This window comes from Rosa chinensis, chromosome 3 (assembly GCF_002994745.2).
Source record: "Rosa chinensis cultivar Old Blush chromosome 3, RchiOBHm-V2, whole genome shotgun sequence".
Classification (NCBI taxonomy): Eukaryota; Viridiplantae; Streptophyta; class Magnoliopsida; order Rosales; family Rosaceae; genus Rosa; species Rosa chinensis.
This window is the reverse complement of record NC_037090.1, coordinates 14,999,999-15,011,377: the sequence shown is the minus strand read 5'-3', so window position 1 is coordinate 15,011,377 and position 11,379 is coordinate 14,999,999. Positions and strand designations below refer to the sequence as shown.

The 11,379-nt window shown below is 39.7% G+C and overlaps 1 protein-coding gene across 2 annotated transcripts; it reads right to left on the bottom strand.

The window, feature by feature from the left end:
- Positions 1-6,315: 6,315 nt before the first annotated feature.
- On the bottom strand, positions 6,316-10,327 carry LOC112191387 (MLO-like protein 6). Of its 2 annotated transcripts, XM_024330732.2 has the most exons (15): positions 10,001-10,327; positions 9,859-9,916; positions 9,499-9,770; positions 9,117-9,233; positions 8,952-9,012; positions 8,721-8,809; positions 8,548-8,622; positions 8,340-8,434; positions 8,085-8,134; positions 7,853-7,893; positions 7,585-7,758; positions 7,370-7,405; positions 7,202-7,269; positions 7,043-7,103; positions 6,316-6,962 (listed from the first exon to the last, which is right to left on the bottom strand). In XM_024330732.2, exons 1-15 carry the CDS (start codon positions 10,121-10,123, stop codon positions 6,516-6,518), a joined length of 1,767 nt encoding a protein of 588 aa, XP_024186500.1. In that variant the 5' UTR covers positions 10,124-10,327; the 3' UTR covers positions 6,316-6,515. The 2 variants fall into 2 exon arrangements, with proteins under 2 accessions (XP_024186500.1, XP_024186501.1); XM_024330733.2 differs by lacking the exons at positions 9,859-9,916; positions 10,001-10,327 and having other exon boundaries at positions 9,117-9,246; positions 9,499-9,764.
- Positions 10,328-11,379: the final 1,052 nt, after the last annotated feature.

Sequence of the window (11,379 nt, the reverse complement as noted above, 5' to 3'; positions counted from 1 at the left end):
TGCCTTTGCTAGAGGGTGTTTCTATTTATGGTTGGAAAGTGATTCTATTAGTGTGGTAGCTTGCTTCTCTTCTATGGAATTTAAGAGTTCATTGGTGCAATTCTCTCTCTAAATTTTCGATGTAGTCATATTTTTAGAGAATGTAATGTTGTAGCTAACAAGATGGCAAATCTGGGAATCTCAAATGCAACATTTACTTGGTATGATAATCCTCCTAGTGAGCTCCACAGGTTTCTACAAGTTGATTATTCAGGTTTTCCAAATTATCGTTTTTCATAGTGGAAGGGTTGCCTTGTTTTTATAGGTGGAAAAAGTAGAAAAGATAAGGAGTGCCTCTTTTTTTTTTTAATCTTTTAGTTTATTTTGTTTTGGAAGCGGTCTTGGCTTAGTCCCCCGCTTCTCAATGATCTTATGTACTTCCAACTCTTTGGGAATTATCTTCTTTACTTTGCAATTTTGTATTTTCTCTCGGCAAGGTTTGGTATAGTCCCCCTTGCTATGTATCTTTTTTTTCCTTCATTATTAATAAATTCGGGTAAGAGGCGCTAAGGTAGCTCTCACACCATTTCCTTATATATATATATATATATATATATATAAATTATGTTTTTTTATTTTTTTTTATCTTTCTAAAAGATAATAAAATGATTTCACTCCTACCCCCATAGTGACTCGAACCCATGACCTGGATCTTAGGTAGTGGGTGCTATAACCACTGAGCTAAAATTATGTCTTGTCTGTTCTAGTCTTCATGGAATATTGATTATGCGGATATTGACGTCAGCTCAAAGCTTTGATATCATCATTTTCTTATATGTCATTCTTTCTGTTACAAGTATATAACTAATAATAACTGTGAGCCCCGGAAAAGTTTATCGAGTTTAAGTGAAGTTCAATAATTTATTTATCAATCTCGATAATTATCCACGCGCTCTAGGGAATTTTCAGAAATTTTCATAAAGTGAAATCCTCAATTTAGGAGTTGGATAATGAAGTGCACGACACGACGAGTTCGTGGAAATTTTCAGGGATTTTTCAGACTTCCAAGCTATTTATGGTGAATTTTGAAAGTTTTGGACTTAAGGAAAATATTTACAGAAAAAGGGAAAATTAGCTCGGTGCAATCTAGTCCGCACAAATCCTCCACCGCTTCATCAGGGCCACTCAAAAGCAATTGTGAAAATGCTATAAGTTGGGCGAGATCAGATGGACGCCTCAGAATGATCGAGAACCCATCAGAGCTCTCGACCAGTTTCTGCTTCTCGACGACCTGAAGCCACGACCCGGGCAGTTCTCCACCATCCGCCGACGAGACGATGGCGGGCCAGCGACATTCTCCTTGTCTCTTCATCACCGACATGCCTATGGTGATGGATCACCCATGCACAGATCGTGAAGGAAGATTCGAAGCTCGGAAGGTGTGAAGCTTTTCCTGCAATTCCTGACGTTTCCGGTGACTCCAACCACCTTCTGGGTTGTCTGAGGTACGAAACGAAATCCTCTTGACGATTTCTGCGTCTGTGTATGATTAGTTTTTTATTTTGGTGGAGTTTTGGTGGATTGATGTTTTGGGTGCCTTCGGCCTAGTCGAAGTAGCCATGCACGGCGGCAAATTCTGGAATTTTTGGACTTGGTTTCAGTCGTGACTACACTTGTAGAGAAGATATTGTGAAGCTTTCTGGGTTGTGGCACGAGAAATCATCAATTCATCACCAACCCAGTTTCGGCAGCAAGCTTTGGAAAACAAAGTTTATGTTACTACACCAGAAACTAGCAAAGTTAAACTAGAAAAGCAAACCTGGAATTGTGCGGTTTGATTTCGTGTGCAGAATGGGATGTTTGTGTCTTGGTATGAATTGATTGAATTGTGGTGCTGTGCTTGGAATTGAAATGGACCGGATATGAGTTTGACATTGTTAAAGTTATTTTATTCTGGGTGTTTGGATTTTATGCTTGAATTGAGAACTCAGTTTGGATGATCAATGTATCTGTTTTGGTATTGTAATTGTGGACTTGTTTACCAGTTAGAAAAGAAGTGATAATAGGTGTGATTGAGGGAAAAGAGGTCAAGTTATGGCTCTGGGTGTCCTTAGTAGTTTGGACACGCCTTGTGTGACAGGGTAGTAAGTCAAGAAGTAAAAATAACATCTTGGGTGGCCTTAGTAAATACGGATGCACCTAAAGTGTTTGGATTTAAGTCAATGTTTGATTTATTTCAACAATGGTCAAAATTGGTCTGGTCAAACCAAGAAAAGTTGGTTGGTTTAGACGATTTATTATTGCTCAATGAGATATTAACCATCGAAATGTCAGAATCTAGGACTCCAGTTACCCAAGGAACGGAAGGTTCGCGACTCTCGGAGTATGTGAGAGAAAGCATCGGAATCCAGGTAGGGGATTCAGGACTCTCCTCGGTTAGCGATTTTCTTATATTGTTATTAAATGATGCACGTTAGTTGGTATGGTTTGGTCATGTTCAAATGCAATGCATACTAACCAAACCATGTGAGAAATATGATGGCTTGAGAGCGAAGGGTGGCTCTGACTTCCTTGGGTTCGATCCCCAAAATCTCCGGAGGGTTAGTTACACCGGTCAGACGGTGAGCGATCGCAATGACGACCCGATCCGTGTGTGTAGCTAGGTAGCGGACGCTCTCGCTACGCTTACCTGGTGATAAATTAAAGTGAGGTAAGGTCGTGTAGTGGGTCTATGGGACTGGCCATCAGGTAAAACTTGGTTTTGACGCCGTATTTATTTAAGCATCATGCATCGGTTTTCAAGTTGAAAAACATTAAAGTTTGTCGTTCTTTTAAATATTTGGATTAAATATGTCTTCATACTGGGCAGCCCAAATATTTGTTTATTGGTTTTGAGTCTATTTGAGGTAGAGTTCCTGTTGAGCAGCGAGGACGAAAACTCACCCCCTACAACAGTATGGATGCAGGTATTGTGCACTGATGACTGGACAGTAGCGGACGGAGCTGGGTGTGCGGAACAAGTTCGGTAAATCATTATTTGGATGCTGTTTTAGATTCTATTTCTCAAACTCCGTGTTTCGGAACTTGTGGTTATTTAGCATCGTGTCAATTTTTGTTGAATTCTCTTTCATTGAAATTCATACCTCGTGTGATCCTTATCCAAGTACTGGATGAGTGAAATAGATTTCAGCAACTCAAGTTTTTCACCTCAAAAATATCGGTAGCTTCCGCTGTGTTTTGCAAAAAGTTTTCAAACAATATGCCTAGCGGTTCTCTAGAATGTAATTCGAGCGATCGGTTTATGTTTTAGAGGCTTGCGGCACTGTGACGAGCTTAAGCTGGTGAGGTGCAGCTTGGGGCGTTACAATAACAGTACAAAAAGGCTTAAAGACATTTTAATCTTTCTTTGAAATTAAGGAAAAGCCAAAGTGAGCTGTGAGAATAAAATTAAGGAATTGAAAACTAAGATATCTCTCACTTTCTCGAGAGAAACCCTACACACCCAAAACCGGTTTTTTCCTTACCGTGAGTATTCGACCTTGTCAGGCGACGCCCGACTAGTGCAGGCCTTCGGCCTTGCCTTCCTCTGGGGGTCTGCTGCCGGATAGGTATTTGATTCAAAGAGCTTGTGAGGGTTTCCATGGATGGTTGCGCTAGCAGGAAGCCTCTTCTTATGTTTCCTGGTTGCATGTCGACCGGCGAAGTGATTGTGTAGTTCAAGACAGACGTCTTGGGTTCTACTTCGATGGTAGGAAAAGAGTGCGGCGGTGGACCAGAGTGCTTCAGGCTGGCGTGTGCTATGGCAGGTTTGGATCGAAGTGTAGATCTGGGGGGCACGGGTCAGAGCAGGGCAGGTCGACACCGGTAGGAGCAGAGCGGGTTGGGTGGCGCCGTTGGGCTTGTGGTGTACGACATGTGGTCTAAAGAGGATGTGCTAAAGACCAGGCTGGCATGTTGTGCTCTGAAGGTGGACTACTCCTTTGGATGCTCTTGGGCTTTCTAATTTGGGCTGGGGTTGTTGGCCTTAAGGCCAACTCTATGTTATTAGCTTTTGTCTAATTACACTATTTTTCTCTTAACTGTTTGGCCTACAGAATGTTGATATTCTGCATCCAAAGAGGAAGAGTTTCTTGATGTACCGCAATTGAGGGCATTGGCTTCGGAAACTTTTCTTTGCTATCATTCCTAGATAGAATATTGTTATTCTGATAGGCTCCTGAATAAAGGAGCGGAAATGTTTCCAGTGTAATGGTACCTAATCCCTGGTAGGAACTATATATCTGTGCCATTCTGGCTTGTGTTTTACCATTAATGATATCTTCTTTACCTAAAAAAAAAGGAAAAACCAAAGTACAAAAAAAAAAAAAAATCCTAGGAGAGCTTTTTTCTCTCAACCCTAGCTTCTTCGATTCTTCTCGTCGATCCTATGGCTTCCCTTGAAGCTGTGACCCCGAGTTTTGTTGCATCCCTTGCGATAGCTGAGGGTGATGGTGCTCTTGATCTTAGCAAGGTTGGGGGTGGCCATGTTCATCATTCTTCCCAGGCTTTGCTCCTCGTAAAATCTCTGATATGCCGACTTGTTGACCCATCTACTTTCAACCTTCGCACTTGGGTGGTCGACAAGGGTTTCCAGGTTCAAAAGAAGGTGGGTGTGGCTCATTTGCATCTCACTTACCCTACTGCTGATGTTGTTCAGGAGGGTAGCCCTATAGTTAGGGCAACGGGAAGCTCTAAGATTTCTGTTTCTTGGTACTAGCATGTGACGCTTCAAGTCTATTGCTACTTAAGTTTAGTTTCTCTAATTGTACACCAATTGAGGTCTTTAAGCGATTAGGGCTACTCTAGCGAGGATTTAGGTAGTGTTAGATTTGCCCTCATATGGCTAGGTCTTTTATTGTGCTCACTTTGTTCACAATGAGGGTTACCTGTCATGTACTTGGTAACTTAGACCATCTAGGTTTTCATTTGGTGTAAGACAACATATGATGTACATGCTTTCTGGCCATTGATAAATTAATGAAATTATCTCTTTCTCAAAAAAATAAAAATAAATAAGGGCCACACTGTTCCGGGTAATTGTTTGTTATGTAAGGAAGAGTGTGAGCAAACAATCATGTCTTTCGCTACTGCCCTGTTGCTAAAGAAGCTCTTAATGTAGCAGCTATCCCACTTCAAAGCAGCATGCCTTGCAATTTCAAAGACTGAATGTTAACTCAAGGGAAGCATCTTGACAACAGAAATTGGGATAGGCTAATTTGGGCTCTTCGGAAGAACAGGAACAAGAAGTTGTGGAATGATACCACTCAAACGGCATAGGCCATTGTGGTTGGTTCGTTGACTTGGTATCATGAATTTTTACAAGTGCAACAAATGCAAATGGAAAGTCAAGCAGCTAAGCCTAGTAAATATTGGACTCCGCCGCCAACTCAAAAGCTTAAAATTAATGTTGATGGAGCTTTCCTACCCTCTAAGCATGTTGGATGTATAGGTGGAGTTATAAGAAGAGAGGATGGCTCTTTTTGTTGCTGGCTTTTCTCAGTCCCTTCAATATGTGTCGTCTCCAAAGCAGGTGGAGCTGTTAGCCATTAGAGCTGGATTTGACTTACTGCTGCAACTCATATTAGAGAATGTCTATGTGGAAAGCGACTGCTAGATTGCCATCCAAGAAGTTGGTGCAAATGATTCTGAGTTAAATGAGAATGCCAACCTACTTGCTGATATACATCGTGGTAGTAAACTTGTTAAAGATATGTTTTTCTTGTTTGCTCCCAGAACTGCCAATATAGTGGCACATACATTAGCTGCTTTTGGTTATGAATCCAATACCAATCAGGTATGGATTGATCGAGCTCCAACAATTATTCTGGATGCTTTACAATTTGATTAAACCCTAAATTCAATAAAGCTTTGTGGTTTTTACTCAAATAATAATAATAATAATAATAACAGTAAGAAAATATGTTTGTATTGAAGAAAACCAGAGAGAATTGAAAAGAGATAGTTTTCATTCCATTAAAAATTTGTTACAACTGATCGTATATTTATATATATATATATATATATATATAATATCTGTAACTTAATTCCTAAAGATTCGGAGAGAATCATTTACATAATTCTAGAAGGAATAACATAATTGCTATGATTTTCTAGAAGAAGCTATAACAGAGTGACTGGAGCTGTTGATCACGTTTTCTTTGCCTTCATGAGGTGTGATCTGGTGTGACTGCAGCTTATGATCAATATGCATGTCCAGTTGACAACCCTGCCCAACTTGGATTGGGAAACTTTATACATGCATTTTTTTCACTTTATTTTCTTGAATCTCATCCACGGTTTATTTGCACGTCTTAGTTGGTTATTTGACTTGCTCTTTTATGAGAAATTGACACCAGCTAAAAACCCTATAAAATGAATGTTTATTCTAATGAATATCAAGCTTTACGTTCCTAGTTTACAACTATTAATGTATACTGCAGTCTGTCATCATTTACAGTCTCCCATCTCCCATTGCAAAGCTTATTAGGCTTTCATGGTCATTGTTGTGTTGCAGCTGGTCGGCTAGCATTTTTCTCAAATGAGAAATCCCTTGTGTGAATTTGGATTTCGTGTTGAATTCGATTACTATGACCAGGTAGAGGATTGTTCACCGAGTTAGGTTGATAGTGAGCACTAATCTCTTCCTCCTGACCCTGGTTAGACCACGGTACATCATCATTGTCGTGGCGAGATGGGGACTCGTTTGGACCTTCACTTTCAAAGTACGACATCCTTGGCAATGTATGCATACTTTCCACGTCCTGTTCGGATTGATAATGCCGCAGAAGATGAACAGGGGACATGCCATGTAATGGAGTGCCGGGTGCACTGGTTGGAACTGAATGCTTGCTCTGTTTTACATGCTTCTTTGCTGCATGGTGCCACTTCCTTATAGCATTTGCCACTCTATCATTAAAAATTGTAGGCTTCATAGTTGAACCCATCTGCATATAAAGTGTGAATTTCTTTAGTTCACATTTCTTACTGTGCAAGAAACAAAGTATTGAGTAAAAATCAGTCTGACCTGTGTTACCAAGGCATAAAGAGGAAGAGTTACATAGCTGCATAGTATTTGTATGATGACCCTGCTCAAATCACATAAATAAATTGACTCAGTAAATAAAGTCCTTCATAATCAATAATGTCTTTGTAATTAAGCTATAAAGTTAGAAAAATAACTAACCCCATAGTTATTCTTAAGACTACATCTTCCAACTTGTCATGGAAGCAAGACTTCAACCCAAATTCATACTGTAAAAGAAGAGAAGAGAAATGATCAACTTTGAGATTTTTGCAAGATGAAGGTAAAACCATCTTGGCTAATGAGAGTGACAATTTGATGTGAGTTTACCCAAGTCCACGCAAAGAAAGCAAGTTGAAAAGCATTCTGTGAGGATAAAACATAGAAAACAAAGCTGTGTTAGTAAATTGACAGCTGGTATGGTTTATTTCTCTCATTATGTGCTACTAGGTCATGTGACGAAAAAGATAGACACATAGATCTATTCAACCGGAGATGAGAATAATTTCCAGTGTACTGTATAGTTGGGATGAATATATTCGAACCTGAAAGAGAACAAAATGGATGATGTGAAGAATAAGACGTGGGTTGTTGAACCAGAAGAGATGGTCACCAGGCTCCACAAGCGGGGTCCCCTTAACCACTTCTCCCCTCTCTTGAATTTTAAGTCCCATCTTGGTTATTATAACCTGTAGCTTTGTCCCTACTAATAAGATCATCTGCAAAAGAAATGGATTATTAGAAATCCATCTTTTTGTAGGACCTAGGAATGTTTCAAAGAAAATGAATTAGATGGTGCTAATGCTTGCTTACGACTAGTGGAATAAAGGGTAGATAGAGATATGAACGTGAGCCTGCATAGAAACAAAAACACAATTAAAAAAATGCGAATTATTATGGAATCATATATAGTATATTGTGTGAGATATAAATGAAGGGTTGTAGGAGATGATCAAATTAAATCTTTACTGAGCAGCAGATTAGGAAGTAAAATCTGGTAATTACTGCCTTGCATTCATAAAAGAGAAGTAAAATGAGGGCTTACCGTGGGTGTTAGATAGCAGGAACAATACAGCGAATAACCAGATCGGAGGGCTGCAAGTGTGAAAGAAATAGTTAATTAGCGTCAGGCTAGGATTGTTTACTTTGAAAATAATGCAAGATCTTTTGATACACGTCACATGAGCTATATACACCAATTCCAAGTTCCAAATTGGTGTAAATATTTCTTCCGGTAAAAGAAAGCATTCTAGTCTAACTTCCTCATCATTAACTTGAATAATTAGTTCGAATGACGCACCTGATCCCCACCACGACCTTGAAATCCTCTTCAAGTGATCTGTTAATGTACTTCTGGAAATCAAACTTGGTTTGACTCTGAGGTGCCAAATGTGCCTGCAGCAGAAGGAAACACAGCATTAGTACGTTTTCAAGCAGAAATTAAACCACATTTACCGACTGGCATCTATGTTCTGCTAAAACCTAGTGCATAGATCGAGAATGCTTACAAAGATAAACCCGTTGCGTAGCGTCAGGTAATCGACCTTAGGCACTGATCTGACAAACTGTCTGAAGAAGCAAACCTACAATTTTGTTCAAGATTAATTAGTACCTTCTTGACCATCATCATCATCATCCATGAAGTTTATGTGACTGTAATAATGCGCATTTGAGTACTTACAATCCATAACAAAATGGTTGACTGGCTCCAAAAGCTCAAGTGCCTTCGCCCAAACGATGTGTCTCTGGCAAATCTGAATCTTTCTGGGTCTGCACAATACAAATTAAGCACAATTTGCCTTGAGCCCTTTGATTCATATAACAATGACAGTAAATTAAGTGGTAAATAGTAAAAAAGAAGGTCAGAATTAGCTGATGGAGGCTGGTCAAGTTACGTGTGGATTAAACATACCGTGTGAGAACTGGTAGTCTACTGTCCTGGTTTCCAATTCCCATTTTTTCCATCTCCTCATCTGCAAGTTGCAACCATCCGACAAAAATTTTGAAGTAATTAATCTGAGAAACACGGTGAGACAGAGAGAAAAACGTACATGGAGGAATTTCGGTTGGTACGTACCTTTGCTCGGCCCAAAACCAGTGTTATTATGCAGTAAAGCACGTGGGAAACGGCTAGCACGAAGATGAGTATATGAAGCTGGTGAATCCCATAAAATGACACAAACGGAACTTTTCCCTGCACAAAATTACTATAAATTTCTTACTAGCTGGTTCTTCTCTACATTTACCATCCAAATTTGCCTGAATTTTTCATTCCATCTGAATATCTATAGTTCTATACTTGAGTCAAAAAGCTCTTTTTTTATTAAGATAGTTTTGCCGGACAATCCAAGTACGGTAAGATTGTTACGTATAATGCTATACAATTAAAGAACAGACTACTTGATCCTATTTTATTATTTATCTAAATCCGTAGCAACAAGCAGAACAATTCAACGTACCTGGGCACCGCATTTGTCATATCCGGCTGCGGCCAAAACACGTCGGGCACTCTCACCGGAACTCGAGAGAACCGCCGATAGTAGCCTTCTACGGCCGCTGTCATCATCTGATTCTGGACTAGTGCTCTCTCCATCCTCCTCTGCAGTGACTGTCTCTTGCTGCTTACTACATGGATGCCAAGTGGCCCCAACAGACTTTGATATGCAAATGTCCGAAATGGGCCCTTGTCCTACTGTTAGCAGCAGCGAGAGGAACCCCAATAACATAAGCTCTACAAGAAAACAGATGCATAAATGTAATCAACTTTCTCTTCAGACCAAAATACAAACACTTGGTAGACTATATATAACACTCCAAACCTGCTTTGATTTTTTCCAGTGCTTCACAGAGAGCTCGTTTATTCTTCCTTTCCAACCACTGCATAGTGCAAAAACCATTTCAGATTCATAAACCATCTAAGAATTACTTGTACTTTGAGCAAGTGAAGGTCCGCGTACGCACCTTTCCGATCAAATGAAGGATATGCTCGATGATGATGGAGACCAAAACCAAAAAGAAACAAACAACGGCAACGGCCCACGTCGGCGTTTGCTCCAAAGATCGTTCCTTTGTAGCTGTTGCCATGCTTAATTACTACCAAAATTGTTACTGCACAGTAACTGCTAAGCAACCACCAGGTGTTTGTGTTTTGGTTAGTGCTGTAACACTAAGCAATTCTAAGCCTATAATGAACTTCTACCCATTAAGGGATATACAAACCCGTTATATATATAGTAGTATTATATGATACACTGTACGTCTTTACAGAGAGAACCAAAAGGAGAAGACTTGGTACTCAATGAGGAGGGATTTAAGAATTGAAGTAAGAGGAATCAGAGACTTTGACTAGGATTAACCTGTTAAGGAAAAAGACTGGTCGGAAGATGAAAGTTTTGAAGGAAGAGCTGATTCAGTCATGGATCAGAGATGGGGGGTTCTGTAGTACTAAAAAATACTATGAATTTGGTATTGGACTAAGCAGATTATCTTTGACCGTCCACCATCATAAATCAGATCGATATAATAAAGAAATATTTATTCCACAGAGAAAAACATTAAAATTCTGAAAATGCTGTTTTTTTTTTTTTTATAAAATTCTGAAAATGCTGTTGCTGCGAAGCAAGCTTGGTTTAGTTGGTTCCATGTGAATATCAACACATCATGATCGGATTCTGGTGAGCAATTTATCCTTAAATTAATTATGCATAGCCACGCAAGTTGTAGTTTTTTTTAAAGAGAAATGCCGTTTCAGAACCGTGGCCTTATAGATGGAGCACGCAAAGTCCATGGAAGAGGGGGCCAGTTCTAGATGAAACCATAACTCGTCAATATTTTAACCGTTCTCCTTTCAATTTCCATGTGATAATTAAAGGACACAGAATGCTGACTAGGTAATGTTTGTAGCTAGTCCAGGATGTATTTGGACGTATAAGAATGGCGTAGGTATTGCTAGTCTCCATTATTTCAAATTTGGAGTTACTCCACTTGAGCATATGCTCCAAGTAAGCTTGGCATTGAAACCCGTAACCCGCAAACCCGCATTATACCCGCACGTTAAAAACCCGTACAAACCCGCTCGTTTATTAATCCGAACTAAAAAAAGCCCACACCAAAAAAACCAGCAAATTAACGGGTTTTGCGGGCTAAACCCGTTAACTCAAAATCCATTCCAAAAACCCATTTCCCATCACCCATATGGGTTCCCTTTCTTTTTTTCTTTTTTTTCAACCAGGGCATTTTTATAATTTTTCTTATTCCCCATGAGGATCCAACAGTTGGATCTTCGTATAATTGTGAAAAGACGATTCAAAAGGAGATCCGCAAGGATTCGACCGTTGGAT

Bases quoted from the DNA above. Each gene is read 5' to 3' on its own strand.
- LOC112191387 (XM_024330732.2), bottom strand. From the start codon at position 10,123: ATGGCAACAGCTACAAAGGAACGATCTTTGGAGCAAACGCCGACGTGG. The intron at 9,771-9,858 runs GTTTGGAGTGTT...GTTTTCTTGTAG, and splicing joins ACTGGAAAAAATCAAAGCAG to AGCTTATGTTATTGGGGTTC. The intron at 7,104-7,201 runs GTTAGTTATTTT...TGATTTGAGCAG, and splicing joins GTCTTAAGAATAACTATGGG to GGTCATCATACAAATACTAT.